This window comes from Acinonyx jubatus, chromosome X, assembly GCF_027475565.1.
Source record: "Acinonyx jubatus isolate Ajub_Pintada_27869175 chromosome X, VMU_Ajub_asm_v1.0, whole genome shotgun sequence".
NCBI lineage: Eukaryota > Metazoa > Chordata > Mammalia > Carnivora > Felidae > Acinonyx > Acinonyx jubatus.
The window spans coordinates 40,540,548-40,556,297 of record NC_069389.1 but is presented as its reverse complement, the minus strand read 5'-3'; the positions used below and the strand labels follow the sequence as shown (position 1 = coordinate 40,556,297).

Below are 15,750 nucleotides of genomic sequence, written 5' to 3'. Positions count from 1 at the left end.
TAAGGCTATAAAGGAATCGTGACCGCAAAGTTTAGAACCTTTGCACCAGGCCAGGGACTTCTCGATCTAGGCACTATTGACATTTCTCTGTTGTAGGAAGCATTGTACAAGGAAGCATTAGTTGCATCCTTGCCCTCTACCCACTGGATAGCAGTATCATCCCCTAATTTGTCTCATCCCCAAAAGTGTCTCCAGAGATTGCCAGTGTTCCCTGGGGGGTGGAGATGATCTCTGGTTGAGAACCACTGCACTAGGCTCTGGCATCTGCTAGGGCTCCCAGCCCTACCACTAGATAACTTTAATATTTCACTCCCCGGCTCCCTGCATGTGCCTGCCTATTGGCTGTCTCCACCTGGCCATCCCACAAACTCCCCAAGACAGGCTCATGATTCTGGCTCTGGTTCAGCGACTTCCTTATTATCATTCATTCCCACAACCAAGACCACAGCTCGCCTCCCCCCACCTCTAGGTTGCTGCACATAGCTCACTGGGTCTGGCATGTCCAGAACACCCTCTTCCTGCACAATTGCAACCCCCACCCACCCATACACATCATAATTCACCTCTATTGTCGGTTAACCTCTACAGGGCAGGGATGTGTCTTTATTACTGTGATTCCAGCCCCTAGCCCAGACCTGGCACAGATGAGGGTTTGCAACTCAGTTGTGCAAACTGAGGGAGAAAAGGGAGCAACCCTTTCACCTGGGGGTGGGGGGGGGGGTGTCTCTAAAGTGGCATGGAGTTGGGTCTGGCACTTGGCAAGTAGCTGCTCTTCAAGCCTAGCTGAATCTTGTCAGATTCTCTGAACTGCCTCTCCTCTCCTCGTTGCCCCTCTACAGACCACCCCACCCCACTTACCAGGTAGCCTGCCCTTCCTACAATCCAACAAGAGGCCTCCCTCCCCAGGCCTAGACCGTTTGGTTTCCAAAGGCCAACCACTTCTGCACACACCAATGCCCCTACCACTTCCCAGAGCAGTTGGGTGAATTCTAGTCCTTCTAAGTCTGGCCTGGCCATCCTGTCTCCTTTTGCAAGGCCCTCATCTTCCCAGCCTCCCTTGTTGCCAGAGGTGACCATATCATCTTATTCTAGCCACAGAATGGCACAGGAAGCCTGCTGAGGGGCTTGTGGAAGGTTCAGCTCTGTTACAAGGAAACAGGGAGGGTGTCCTGTTTTCCTTGCTTGCTTCCCCATCTCTGGGAACATGGAGAACCCTTACTTACAGTTGTAAGGCTGCAAGCGGAGAGCTCACCAAAGTGCTTACAGGGACACAGTGGAATGATCCTTGGGCCACCACTGCTGAACTTCAGTAACCAGCCTTAGTTAGGCTTATTCTCTGCAGTATTTGCCTGGCCCTGCCCATGCTCCTCTCTTCTGCTTGCAATCTATCCTTGGCTGTGCCCAGAGGTTGGGACAGAGGCTGGAGCTCCAAGGATGGAGAAAATCAAAGCCGCAACTATCCTCACACTTGAGGCCAAGTCCCACGGTGCCATTTGACCTCTGGTCTCTCACAAGCCATTTCATCCTTCTCGGGGTTCTCTCACCCATGCCCATGGTTTGTTACTTCCTGGACACCAACAATCCAAACTTCCAGCTCCATCCATCCACCGATGGCCCCAATCCTGACTTTGACCCATGTATTAAGATCCCCCGACCTACTCAGCAATCCAAAATCTACCCTCCTCTCATATTCCCTCTCCAACTGGCCTGCCTCATGGTGTCCAGGTCTGACGCATGGTGGTCATACTGGGCCTGCCTCACCTCCCCACCTCCTGGTTGTATGGGGCCTTGCAAGTGTCTTTCAAACAAACAGCCTCTCTACATACACTTGTCTCCCATCTATCTGGCTTCCTCATATTCTTGAGTAAATCTCACTCTTCCCTCTGCTTCTTAGTTCACCCTCTATTCAGCCTGCCCTGTTTCAACTTGACGTTCTACTATTGCATGTGCAGCCCCTCCAATGCCTTCCATAGTCGTGACATGTCCCTGGCCAGGTATGAGTTCTCCAAAGTCCCAGGTCTCACCTTGGACTGAGCCCACCCCCACCCTTGCAGGGACTTGCAATCAGGTTTTTCACTTTAGACTTTTTAATATTTCATACAGCGATTATGGTGCATTCAGGAACCCAACCCTCCAAACCCCACTAGGAGGGCCCCCACCCCAGCCCTCCCACCCCATTTGAGGGCCCCAGGGTTTAGAGTGGAGGACGGGGAGGTAACCACCCATCTGAGACTGACCCCAGAGACTGCCCCTGCCCTGCCTCACCCTCCCCAGGGGTTAGGGGCTAACGCTTGGGCACAGACCCCCATGCGCCCCTCTGCCCCTGCTTGTGCACATATATACACTATGGCTCCTTGAAGAGTTGGTCAGTTCCTGGCAGGGCCCCTACTCAACAGCACCGAGTGGGATGGGGGCAGGAGGGTTGGGCTAGGGAGACCCTGAGAAGGAAGGAGGCCCCAGCTATGGGACTGTAGGAGGAAAGAGTGGGGGCCCCCCCACCTCGTCCACCTCCCAGAGAGTCTCCAGTAGTCCCCAGGTCCCCCTGCAGCTGAGGATGGCAGGCGGGGGGTAGGAAGGCGAATGGTCGAGGCATGCTTTCCCTTAGCCGACCCCAGGGTCTGGTGATGGTCAGGGTTCCAAATAGGGGCTGTGTCCCTGCCTTGGAAAGGCTGGGAGCGGGGCTTCATTGCACAAAATACTGTGGGAGGGCCACACGCAGGGGGTGGGGCCCAGCCATTCTGTATACAGAGATATTGCATTTAAAAAATGAAAACCTCATTTAAAATAATTAAAAAACATCAATGAATGAAACAAACAAAAAAAGGCCCACACAACATGAGGCAGGTGGGGCAGGCAGGAAAGCAGGCAGGGGAAGCCTCAGACCCAAGGCATTGTCACGTCTTGTCTGAGTCGAGATCCCCAGCCTGGGCTAGCTCCGGACCCCTGGCTGGCCATGGGGTAGTGGTCCTGGGGGAGGGGATGATGGGAAGGGGGATAGGCCTGGCCTCAGTGTGGGAGGCTGACACGGCCATGCTGTCCGCCGGCAACTACCGAGACAGAGAGAGACAGACATACAGACAGACAGACAAACCAGGCGAAGGAGCGATGAGAGCTTTGTTAGCACCCAGCAGACAGGCCAATGGGTGGGTTGACAGGCCAATGGTCGGGTGTTTGGACAGGCAGCAGGGGACATGTGGGCAGGCGAGCATGAGTCAGGCAGGTAGGCAGGCAGCAAGCAAGGAGGATACAGTTGGGGGCTGCCCTGTGAGGGGAGTGGCATCCCTCCAGCTGCTGCCTGCTGGGGCCTCGGTCTCTGGCTTAGAACTCGGTGTCCACCACGCGGAAAGCTGGCCTGCCTGCAGGGGAAAGCAGAGCGGATGGCTGTTGGTGGGTAAGCAGGTAGGTGGCCAGGGCGGGGAAGAGGGCAAGGGCCACACCTACCTGAGTCAGGCATTGACGAAGACCGAAGGCCGGCCTCCTTTTGTAGCTGGATCTCCTTTAGTGCAAATATGGAAGTAGCTGTGGGTGGAGGACAGACAGTGGGAAATGACCCATGGGGCCAGCCAAGGACCACCTCCCACATGGCCCCATTGGGGGAATTACAAAAAGCTGTCTTGTCTTTGAGAAGTCTGACTTTTTCATCTGTCATATAATCCTTATACACAAACCAGCTACAACTAGAGAAAATGGAATATGGGCTATTACACGAAGAAGTCAGTAATTCTGTCAAGTGTGATAATGGTATTGCAATTACCATCTGTTGAGTCTAGGTGATGGATGGTGTTTGGGATTTGATTTAGATTAATCCAGTGGGGAGATTCAGGAAGTGGGCCAACATTTTGAAGGTAGGATAATGATAGTTATTAAAAAACCTCTTAAAGATACATGCTGAAATTTATAGGTGAATGATATATCCAGGATTTGATTCAAAATAATCAGAGGGAATACAGATAAAATCAGATTGGCCCAGGTGACTCAGTCGAGTGTCCGACTTTGGTTCAGGTCATGATTGCACGGTTCGTGAGTTCGAGCCCCCCATCAGGCTCGCTGCTGTCAGCACAGAGCCCACTTCGGATCCTCTGTCCCTCTCTGTGCCCCTGCCCTGCTTGCGCGCTCTCTCTCAAAAATAAATAAGCATTAAAAAACAAAACAAAACCAGATTGGCCACGAGTTGATGACCTGCTAGAGTGCTTGGGGACTTGTTATTGGGTCTAATTTTATTTATTTAATAATTACTTATTATTGACAGCGCGCATGACCAAGTGGAGGAAGGGGCAGAGAGAGAAGGAGGGAGACAATCCCTGGGCCACTGAGGTGCCCCTATGTATTTATTTTTTAAAGTAACCTCTACACCCAACGTGGGACTCAAACTCACAAACGCCAAGATCAAGAGTCCCATACTCCACCGACTGAGCCAGCCAGGCGCCCCTAAACATATATAATTTTAAAGTGTCCATATGAAAAAGTTTTTTAATCAGGTATAAAAGGAGAACACCACGTGTGATTCTGTTTCTGTACAGTACAAGGATGGGGAAGACTTACCTATGCTGTGAGAAGTCAAACTAGTAGTAACCCTTGGCAAGGGGCTGGGAATAACTAAAGGAAATAAGAGGGCACTTCGGGGGAGCTTCTCTCATCCTATTTCTTGACCTGTATGCCAGTTACATGGGTGTGGTTAGTTTCTAAAAATTCACTGTGCCGTATACTCATGACCTGTGCGTTTCTCGGTATATATTTTACAAGGAAACGTTTGCTTTAAAAACAAAAAAAAAAAAAAGAGGAAAATGATGTTACGTCTATTTTCACGTATGTTAGAAGATTCCCGTGAAAGGTAAAAAGGAACTGAAAACTAAATAACTTGTAATACACATAACATGTCGTATGTGTGATCAAGGGTGTGCCCCGCACAGCCCACCCAGCATCCTGTTCCCCACAGGTCCCGCCAGCTGCACTCACTGTCAGGAAGTTTGTGGATCCGCTCCCCCAGACTGAGGAAGAATGGATGTTTCATGGCATCCTCTGCGGAGATCCGATTGCGACCTTCAAACTGAGTGGGAGGACAGGCAGGGGTCGGGGGGGTGGGGGGGGGGGTATTGACCCCTTCAACAAGTAGACCTCTCTTTTGCCCCATCCCAGACCGTACCCCGGGAGCTCCCTGTCCCCCTACACCTAGAATCCCCTAGCCCCCAAGGCTGGTCCGGGAGGGTGGTCTCACCTGCAGCAGCTTAGTGAGGAGGTCAGCCCCGTCGCTGTCAAGTCTACCGCAAGGACAAGAGGATCTGCTTTAAGTTGAGTTTGGGCACTCCAGCCCCTAACACCCACCTACCCTCCCACCCACCAGCCTCACCGGGGTGCATGGCTCAAAAGGGCCTCAGCTCGATACTTGGGGTAGTTGTATGTCTTAAATTCTTCGTTGGACAGAATGCCTGGCCACGTCTCCTCAGTTGGGGTTCCTGGCAGGGAAGGAGAATCACCCTAAGCATCCACAGGGCATCCCTAAATGTCCCCACAGTTCCTAGGGCTCGTTCCTCCTCACCTAAGATACGGAAGATGAAATGCAGCTGTTCCTCCACCGTGGAGCCTGGGAAGAGGGGCCGGCCTGTGGCCATCTCATAGAAGATGCAGCCCACACCCCTAGGCAGGGAGGGCACAGTGAATAGAGAGGCAGTTGGCTGGTTGGCCATTGTGACCAAGCCACCCGCTTCACCACATGGCTCCTGCCACATTTCCACCTGTCCTCACCACATGTCAATCTGGGTAGAGTAGTCCGTGGACCCAAGCAGGATGTCGGGGGGCCGGTACCACAGTGTCACCACCTCATTGGAGTAGGTCTTCGTTGGAATTGACTTGGCCCGGGCCAGGCCTGGTAGGTTGAGAGAAGGGGCAGCTGGAATTGAGGAGGTCCCGGGCAGCCTCGGGGAGAGCACAGCTGGGACTGAGGGTGTCCTAAGCAAAGCCTGGAGAAGCTGAAGGGGACTGAGATAAGGCAGTCATGAGGAAGGGGGAGTCTGAGAGGGTAAGGCGGGGCGATCACTGGGAAGAAGGGGGAGGCCAGGGTACCAAAGTCGGCCAGCTTGAGCTCTCCTCTCTCGTTGATGAGCAGGTTTTGGGGCTTGAGGTCTCGGTGTAGCACCTTCTGCCGGTGGCAGTAGGCCAGGCCACGAAGCAGCTGGAACAGGAACAGCTAGGGACCCAGGAAGGGCAGGCAGATGTCAGAGAGCATCCAGCAGCCTGACCCCCAGCAGACACTGTTCCCCCTCCCAAACACAGACACTGAGCCTTTATCTCAGTGAGCTTTATCTCACAAAAGAGGACAAGGTCCCAATGCCCTCCAAGGGCTCCCAGCAAAAAAGCCAAACGGGAAAAGTCTGTATCAGGGAGATTTGTGGGGTGGAGTGGGTGAGTGGGGGCCCCCTTGTGCCCCTGCTTCCTGCCCCACACCCACTTTCACGTTGTGCATGTTGATGACGTTCCCACAGTCATCCAGGTACTGCTTCAGGTCCTTGTCCTGAGGACAGAAGAGGAGACGGGAGGAAAGAGGGCCACATCCCGTGGCTCCTGGCCATCTCCCCACTCCCCACCCCCACTGCCCCCCAACCTTACCAGGTACTCAAAGACAAGGGTGAGGGACTTCTCCGTGTGGATAATGTCATGTAGCGTGACGATGTTGGCATGTTTGAGGTCCTTGAGCAGGGACACTGCAGGGAGCATGGGGAGGAAGGGATGGGGGAAGAGTCAGGGCCCCACCCACCCTCAGGGTAGAGGCGAGGAGGACCAGACAGGGACAAGCCCAGGGTTTCCTTCTTTCCCTGTGCAGCCTGAGGTGGTGGCTCATAGCCACTGGCTCTATCCCACCCAATGCCAGGAAGGGGTGGCTCCATGTTCCAGATGTGGACACTAAAGCTCAGAGAAGAGTATGGAGCAAGGACCTGGGATTGCCACCCCAGGCTTACAGGACACTAGATCTTCACAACCTGTTTTTGCTTTCCGGAAAGGGGTTTTGCGTCAACCCTCAGTACAGAGGCCTGCAACTTGGTGCGAAATTCACTTTGCACACATAACTTGTACACAATTCAAATTCATCCCGCGTGATATTCTGACTAGAAATTGTTGTCAAGTAAACCGGTGAGCACTTTCACGGGTGCTCTCAGACCCAAAGCGAACACCCTGCTGTATAATTCTTGGTCTTTTCTCCAAACGGGAACAGATTCCTGGTTACCTTGATTATCATCTAGATATGTGCATGATGGGCACTTTTGCGTGAAGCCCAGAGTGTCAGGAGGGAATGCCCCAACCCCCAGTCCCTGTTCCTACTACAGGGCGTGTGTGTATGTGTCAAGAGGTGAGCCTGGGAAGCCTGGGACAGCCTTCCTGTGTGTCTGTACCTTCCCGGATGGCGGTGCAGGGTGCCCCTTCTTCGTGTTCCAGTCTGATCTCCTTGAGTGCCACAAGGTTGTCCGTGAGCTTGCTTTTGCCTTTGTAGACGGTGGCATAGGTACCCTGGTGTGTGAGGACGAGTGACAGGAGAGGATGCTGCAGGAAGTTCTCACTGACCCCCATCCCCACCATGTGCCTGACGATGGTCTCTCACCTCTCCCAGCTTGTCTAGCTTGATGTAGGTCTCCAGTTTCCCAAAGCCAATCTCAGACTGTAGGGTAAAGGGGCAGGTTGAAGAAGGCTCATAGGAGGGGACAGAGGCGGGTGGGCAGTGAAAGGAGGAGAGGACAGGCACAGAAGACACTCACCAGGCTGACACGGCGGAGGCGGCGGCTGAGGGGCTTGTCGAAGATGGGGCTATTGAGGGTCAGCTTCTCAAGGTAGCCCTCAGGCAGCCGGATGTCGGCTGGTAGTGATAGGCGCTTGTTGATGTCCTAACAGGCAAGATGGGTGAGAAACGGGCCCATGAGCTCCACCTCCCCACATTTAACCCTCTTTTCTAGCCCCACCACCAGCCAGACAGGGAGTTAAGCACCTCAGTGGAGATCTTGCGTGGGGGATGGTTGCGCATGCGCACCCTCACTGGCGACTGCACCTCATCGGAGGACGTGGCTGAAGCCTGGTCACTTTCCCCATCAGACCCCATCTTCAAGTCCTCGTGTACAATTTCTGGTAGTGAGGACAGGGGGAGGGCAGACCAGTTGAGGGCTGAAGCCCCAGGACACCCCTTCCTCAACGTAACACAATCCCCTGATCACACACGTACACACAAACCCCCAGAACAGCCTAGAGTCCCTCAGGGAGAGGGTGGCAAGGCCCAGGGAGGTTCAGACAGGTCAGGACAGGTTGAACGGGGGATGGGGGGGGCAATAGTCACCCAGTGGAGCACCCTGTTCCAGGGGTGAGCTGAGACTGGGGATGGCCCAGGACCAGGAGGCAGGCAGCGGCACAGTAGCCAAAGGCCCTGAGAAGGCAGGCCCAGGGTAGGCAGGCACCAGTAGGCCTGAGGGGGGCCATAGCAGAGCGCAGGAGAAGGGCAAAGGGAAGGTTGGGGGCAGCTGCAGCAGGCAGGGCACTCTTCCTCCCCGAGGCCTGGGCACAAAGCCAAGGAAAGGGGCACAGATAGAGAGAGCGTGTGCGGAGAGGATAGCAGGGAAGGGGGAGAAAACGGGAGAAAGGAAAATGGAAATAACACAAATCTAAGGGAACTCGGCTGGGAGGTGGTACCTGGGGACCAGTCTGGGGGCAGAAGTGGTCAGTGGACCCACCTGGTGCAGAACTGAGAGGGCCCCGTCCAGAGCGAGGTTCCCCAGGAGCGGCACGAGTGGGTACCTCTCCGAGGTCATTGCCGCCACCACCCCCACTCTCATCCAGGCCTATCTGTTCAGGGGCACCATTGGTCTTGTCCACACCTCGGCCCCCTCGGAGTGTCATTGACAGCTGCCGCTTGATCTTCTTCATCCGATCCATGGCGACCTGAGCAGGGGGTATAGATGGCAATGGATCCCACATTAGCACTTGGCCTGACCACCACAGGCCCCCTAAAACCCAAGGTTTACTGAGGTATACTGACATGAACTTGTGTCAGTATCCACCCAACCACTGTGGAGCCCTGGAACCACTCAGGATTCCTGTAAACCTGGCATAGATACGGACCTTTGTCAGTGCTTGCCCACCTAAAGCCAGCCCCTGGGTACCCTCTTCCTAAGTAGCACACCTGGGTATTGAGGCCTGGGTGGCTGGCTGAGGGTAAGGGACCAACTGGTGAAGTGCTGGCCCATATGGGGGCAGCCTCACTGTGGGAGCAGAGGCCTTCACAGCAGGCATTTTCAGGTGCGGCGGCAGAGGTGTACCCATCTGTAGATGGGGCTCGGGGTTTGCCCAGGACCGCGGGGCCACTGATACGGCCCCGGGCACGCCCGTAGAATGGCATATTCCGCCGGCACCAGCCCCACATAACCCCCAACTGCCTAGGCAGAATGCTCCCCACAGCCACAAGGACCTTCGCGGCGTGCCCAGCAACCATCGTCACGGTGATTGGTGGACCACCCCACTGGTCTCCCCAAGTGAGGGGTGCAGGAGAAGGGAGTCCTACCCAGACCCAACCACTGGCTAGGGTTGTGGGGGGGGGGCTCAATGCACACCAGCTGTCCTGAGGACTGCTCGCAAGGTTCGATCAGGTTGGGACCCTATGGGTCCCACCCACATTTTTACAAGCCAGGTCTCATTTCTCCTCTAGTTGAGAGTGCTCATCTCCCTTATCACCCTGAATAAATGTCCCAGTCCTCAAGGGTGGCCCATAAAGTCTTACCCTATTCATCCCTATCATCTCTCTGGCCTCATCTCCCCTTCAATCATTGCTAGTTGCTGTTCTGCAACCACACCCAGCAGTCCCACCTCAGGGCCATTGCACAGGCTGTTTTTCCTGGTACCTGGAAAACCCTTCAAAATAGGTCATTCCCTCACCCTCTTCAGACCATTGCTCCAATATCACCTTTTTCATGGATAACCCTCCACAAATAACCCTATTTAAAATCTCAACCATACCGAGCTCCCTCACTTTGTCAAATCATCCCCCCAGCACTATCACCTCCTCAGAAATGACACCATCTACTTATTGGTTTCTTTATTCTTAACTGTCTGTCTCCTCACCGCCATAACTAGAAGATCAGCTCCGCCAGGGTAGATTTCTGTCTGTTTAGGTCACGGCTAGATCCTGAGGACCTGGAACAGTGACTGACACAGAGTAGATGCTCAAAAAGTGCTTATGGCAGATATTAATGAATGGGGGGCTGAGGGCCCAAGACCAATCTCTACCAGGATGGGCAGGATAAGTCTCTGCTATTTGTGAATAACTCCAGAAAAGGTGGCCCAGGGACGCTGGCATCGGCAAGATGACCTAGATGGGGCTGCTGGAGGGAACAGGGCCACCAAAACGCTTAAGCTGGCCTTCTTCTGCTTCCTCCTGGGCTCTAGGCCAGCAAGGTAGGGGAAAGACCTGGCCTAGGAACCATCTGGACTCGCAGCAGGGCCTAAGATGGCCCTGGGCCCAAGGGAAGTGGAGCTAGATAGGAGGTGGGAGGATGAGGCTGGGGCTGGATTCGAGGAGAGAAGTGGGTCATCTGTTACCTTGAAATCAGGTGCTTACCCCAGTGGTCCCTATACCTTACTTCCACCTGCCTGACCTCACCACCACCCCCAGGAGGGGAAGAGGAACCAGTGTAGCAGAAAGACCCCAATAAAGAGGATGAGGCCCGTTCAGAGAACCCAAGATAACAACAAAAATCCTGAACCAGTAGGCCAAACACTGGACCTGAAGCTGAAGAAGCAGCATGGCCAGCCCCCAAAGGCAGTCTCGCCTCCATAGTACAAATACCCAGTTGCTTTGCCTGTTGTGGCAGGAAATGGGGGATCTAGGGGCAGGGGTAAGCAGGACTGGACGGAAGATGAAGAGGGAGCCACAAGGAGCCATGGGTCCATGACCTCTAACTGGAAACTCCAAGGGCTGGACATGTTCCAGAGTTCAGTTGTTTTGAGGATTTGAGGAAGACAGGACACAAAATCTGTGTATCATGCAATATTCCCATCAGGGGTGCCCTGGGCAGACCTTTGTGAACAGAGACACTTGAACGTTAATATACAATAAAACTTTTAAAGATTATTATTTCCATTTTCTGAGCTTTTTAGATCCCAGAAGAGGGATGGAGCGAGAAACTAGACACACAAGTCCACTCAAAAAAGGGCATTTTGTCCTTCCTGACCTCCGAGGTCACACACCCATCCTCGGAATACTCTCACACCCAAGGACACTCATCAGCGCACACCACACTGACCACTGAGGACACAGTCATTACACTCTAACTCCCACAGAAACACACCATCCTCATCTGGTTCAGACCCCCATAAGCACACACTGGACCCTCAAGTAGGCCTCTCAGCATTTTAACTATCAGCACCTGCAATTTCCCCACTTATTTCTAACCCCCATCAGCATACGAAGCCCCAACAGAGAACAAAACTCTTAGCATACGCTCGGACCCCTCTAAGTTAACTCTTACTGCCACATTCTTGGGCGCCTCCCAGGTCCAGCTGCCTGTTAGCTTCTCCAAAGCACTCACCCCCATTAACACACCGTTCCCCGTGCATGATTCTGACCCCTATTAGCATGCACTTGGGACCCTCTGTGGATGACCCACATTAGCACTCACTGGACTTTCACACTGCCCTGAATCTCATTAACACAAAGTGAAACTTGCCAATCCCTGACCTGTTTTTGCCCACACTCAAACCCCTCCACAGCTAGAACCATCATTAAACACACATTCTTGTCCTCCCACTACCCTGTGCCCACCACCTCCCATCAGCACAAGCTGGACGTTCACTTCACCCTGACCTCTATTAGCACGCACTGAGCCTCACACACTGTGTGTCCCCATTAGCACACCCTAAACCCTCACTCAGCCCCATTCTCCAGGGATACACAAACACACTGCTCTATAATGGCCTGACCCTCATTAGTGCACACAGGTCTTCATTCAGCCTGGAGCCTCATTAGGACACAGCCCTACATGGTTCTAATCCACTTCAGCACACCTAGACCATCACATATCCCTACTCATTTATTTCTCTTTGCTTGAACTCCCGCACAGCTCTAATGCCTGTTGGTTCACACTTGAATCCCTTCACAACCTTCCCTGATCCTCCTCATTGCACCCCACGGACCCTCAACACACCCCAGTCCCCTGTGGACACAAGCACACACTGTCTTCACAAGGTTCTGATGCTCACCAGCATTTTCCGGACCCCGTACTGCCCCGGCTCTTCCCCCCAGTGGCACACGTTTAAGCGCCTCCAAGGCTCTAAGCCCATTTTAACAGTCACTAGAATTTCATATATACCTGTCCCTGAGCGCATCCAGTAGTCTCACATCCCCTGTCCTCACGGACATGGACACACACACACACCCACACACACTGATCTCACACCATCTTGATCCTTAATATACTGGACCTCTCACAGTGCTAAGGCACTTCCCTCACCACCATGCCCTCCCACCCCACATATATCCACAACTTCTGATACCCAGTAGCACAGATTCGGGTCTTCCACCACTCTGTCCCCATTAGCATATACTGGGCCTCGTCCTACCCAGACCTTTATTACCACATGCATGTACCCTCTACGGCTATGATTCCCATTAGCACGTTCTCAACACTGGACTTCTTCCACTACCCTGACCTCCACGAGCGCTCTCTGGACCCTCACACACCGCAGTCCCTCATGGACAAATACACAGAATTACCACCACCCTGACGCTCATTACCACACACAGGACTTCAGAGCCCTGATCCTATGAGCACACCTCCTGCTATCTCTACCACCCTATCCCCCATTAACACACACGGGGTCTCTCCACACTTATAACCCCGTTTGCACACCTCAGCATTCCTCTGGCATGCTCTCCCCTATCACACACCCTTGGGGTCCTACACACACACACACACACACACACACACACCCCATTAGCACACGCTGGGCCTCAAACCCTACACAGCGGTTAAGACTTATTATCACATGCTCCGACCCCTCCACAGCTCAGGCCACTAGCAAACCTCGAGCCTTTCACCACCCATTTCCACACTCTCTGGTCCCTTGATCACCCTGCTCGCAATTAGCACCCACAGGACTGCCCATCCCCAGCTCCCAGACCGGGCCCAGGGCGGGGCCAAGGTCAGGGAGGCCCAGAATGACCCCCCGCCCCGGTGCACTCTGGGAAATTCGCTGGGGGAGGGGGCACATGCCAGCGGTGCAGCCCAGACCCCTAGGCACCGCCCGGGGTCTGAGTTGGTTCTGCAGGAAAAGGGCAGCCCCCACCCCGTGTCTCGGAAACGCGCTCACCGGCGGGGGCGCGCGAGCAACCTCAGCGCCGCGGGGCCGGCGCGGCGGCGCCTGGGGCGGCGGCCCGGGCTGAGGCCGCGCGACCTCCTTCTCCTCCTGTTCGCCGCAGGCGCCCGTCCCAGTAGTCTTCGGCCATGGCTGCTGGGCCCGGGCCGCCGCCGGCTGAGGAGGAGGAGGCGGCGGCGGCGGCGGCGGTGGCTGAGGCGGAGGCGGCGTCCCGCTCAGCCGGCCATGAGCTTGGCCGCTGCGGGCGATGCCCCCGGGCTCGCTGGTGCCGGCTCGAATCCGAGAGCTCACGGCGGCTCGCGGCTCAGAGCCGACCGCTTGCGGAGACGCGGCGGATCCCAGGGCCGAACGCCCAATGGCCCAACCGCCGCGCGCGCCGCGCTCCGCGCATGCGCACGCACGCGCAGCAAAGGCTGAAGTGGGAAGGAGGGGACTCACCTCGGACTGCCTGTACCAAAAGACCCGTCCGCAGCGGGAGGGGGCGCAGCCATTGCGCGCCCACCGGGGAATGTGGCGCCAGCCCTGGAACGGCGCCAGGGGGACGTGTAGAGGTTGTTTAGTACTCAGTTCCGATCTTGCTAGAAGTTTGCTAGCGCCGAAGTGGGCAGCATTCAGTAACCAGCGTGCCGATCACCACTTGGTCCCCCTACTTGGTCTCATTTGGTACATCCCCATGGTGGCAAACGGGACTTTTGCAAGGAAGAAAAAGACAGATGAGGCAGTCTGAGTCCCTTGAGGTGCCTCAGCAGGCAGGAATTTTAAATGCTCGCGAGAAGATGACTTTTCTAGGAGAGGCGGCCTGGAGAATCATTGGCCTTTTACCACCTTAGATAGGACACAGTCTAGCCCCGCCCAGATGTGCTCCCCCACCTCCCCGCTCCCTCCGCTAGCTCATTCTCAGTGTGAACGTGTGCGGCCCCGCCCTTTGAGGTTGTCGCCCAGCCAATCAGATTTGCCCCCTGGGGTGAGGCTGAGCAAGAATGAAGGGCGTGGCCGAACTGAAGAGGCGTGATTTCACTGTTCTCCTACCACGCCTCTGCCCGGTGTTCATTGGTTTTCACCGCAGGGGGGGCGGGCACTTCTTTTTGTTCTGAGTTCCTCTCTCTCTATAGGCCGAATATTCCGCAAGGTGATTGGTCAAAGGAATGTTCAATCGCCCTCGTCCCGCCTCTAGCCCCTCCCATCTCCCTCAGCAAGACTCACGGAGGTGGAGCCTAGGCTGAGAAAAGAAAGGCGGACCTTTAGAGGGAAGGGTGCATTACTGCGCATGCTTGGGACTTTGGGCCGAAGATCTCTTTGCCGCCTCACGCGAGCATTTGCGTATGCACCCTGGATTGGGTTTTCTTTCTTGCCACCTCTCAACTACCTCTTGCCTGCCAGAGCCCCGCCCGTGGCTCTCCCCAGGTCTGCGGTTTTCTGTTTTATTTATTGGGCGTCTGTTGTGTGTCAAGCACTGCCAACAAAACTAATCCCTCAATTCCTCTATGCCTGAAAAACTCCTACACTATCACCTAGCCCAGCTCAAATGGCGGCAGCTTTTGGCAGGCCTTTCTGGGATATCTTTACACTGCACCCCAGCCCAAAGCCAGCTTCCCCGCCTCTTCTGGGCTTCCTTTTATAGCAGCCTTGGTCACACTGGTTAGAGTTTTCAGTAAGTTTCATACTAGCGAGAATTTACAAGAGCATGATGGGAGTGGAAATACTTGAGAGAGGCAAAAGTGCACCTCGGGCTATAGGATCAGGTCCCTCACTTCTCTGACCTCTACCCTTCTTCCTCGCACTCCACTCCAGATGTATTTCTTTCCTCCTGTTTCTGAATAAAGCAGGCATAATCCAGCCTCAGGGACTTTGCACTTGTTTCCTTTGCCTGGAATATTCTTCTAGATATCCACGTTTCATCCCTTAATTCCTTCCAAGTCCTTGCTTCAATGTCACCTTCATGAAGCCTTCCCTGACTACCCTATTTACAAATGCCTACCTGCACCCCCATCTTTCTAGATCCCCAGACCTGGCTGTACGGACCTTTTTAATGGCACCGGTCAACCTCTTACAATCTACTTGTTGGTCTATTCTGTGTCTCACCCGAGCAGAACAGAACCCCTCCCCCCACGCACATACCCACACCCCTCAAGACAGGAATTTTTAATTTCTTAAACTTTATTTAGTTTGACAGAGAGAGCGAGCGAGCAGGGGAGGGGTAGAGAGTTGAGAGAAGAATCCAAGCAGGCTCCGCACTGTCAACACAGAGCCCGATGTAGGGCTCGAACTCACAGACCGTGAGATCATGACCTGAGCCATACCAAGAGTTGGTCGCTTAACTAAGCCACCCAGGTGCCCCAAGACAGGGACTTTTTGATCCATTGCTGTCTCCAATGCCTACAATAGTGCCTGGCACACAGTAAGCACTCA

The 15,750-nt window shown here is 54.4% G+C and overlaps 1 protein-coding gene across 6 annotated transcripts; it reads right to left on the bottom strand.

The window, feature by feature from the left end:
- Positions 1-3,096: 3,096 nt before the first annotated feature.
- CDK16 (cyclin dependent kinase 16) lies at positions 3,097-14,142 on the bottom strand. Of its 6 annotated transcripts, XM_053202264.1 has the most exons (17): positions 13,336-13,474; positions 10,090-10,173; positions 8,706-8,913; positions 7,973-8,106; positions 7,746-7,871; positions 7,592-7,648; positions 7,386-7,500; positions 6,604-6,698; positions 6,446-6,508; positions 6,061-6,184; positions 5,743-5,863; positions 5,537-5,634; positions 5,348-5,453; positions 5,216-5,279; positions 4,957-5,047; positions 3,442-3,519; positions 3,097-3,356 (listed from the first exon to the last, which is right to left on the bottom strand). In XM_053202264.1, exons 2-17 carry the CDS (start codon positions 10,093-10,095, stop codon positions 3,319-3,321), a joined length of 1,524 nt encoding a protein of 507 aa, XP_053058239.1. In that variant the 5' UTR covers positions 10,096-10,173; positions 13,336-13,474; the 3' UTR covers positions 3,097-3,318. The 6 variants fall into 6 exon arrangements, with proteins under 6 accessions (XP_053058239.1, XP_026909792.1, XP_026909791.1 ...); XM_027053991.2 differs by lacking the exons at positions 10,090-10,173; positions 13,336-13,474 and adding an exon at positions 13,780-14,142; XM_027053990.2 differs by lacking the exon at positions 10,090-10,173 and having other exon boundaries at positions 13,336-13,468.
- Between the last annotated feature and the right edge of the window lie 1,608 nt (positions 14,143-15,750).

Coding starts and splice junctions, on each gene's coding strand:
- CDK16 (XM_027053987.2), bottom strand. CDS start 9,463: ATGGTTGCTGGGCACGCCGCGAAGGTCCTTGTGGCTGTGGGGAGCATT. Junction 6,699..7,385: donor CTGCACCGCCATCCGGGAAG/GTACAGACACAC, acceptor TGCTCCCTGCAG/TGTCCCTGCTCAAGGACCTC. Junction 3,520..4,956: donor GATCCACAAACTTCCTGACA/GTGAGTGCAGCT, acceptor CTCCACCCACAG/CTACTTCCATATTTGCACTA.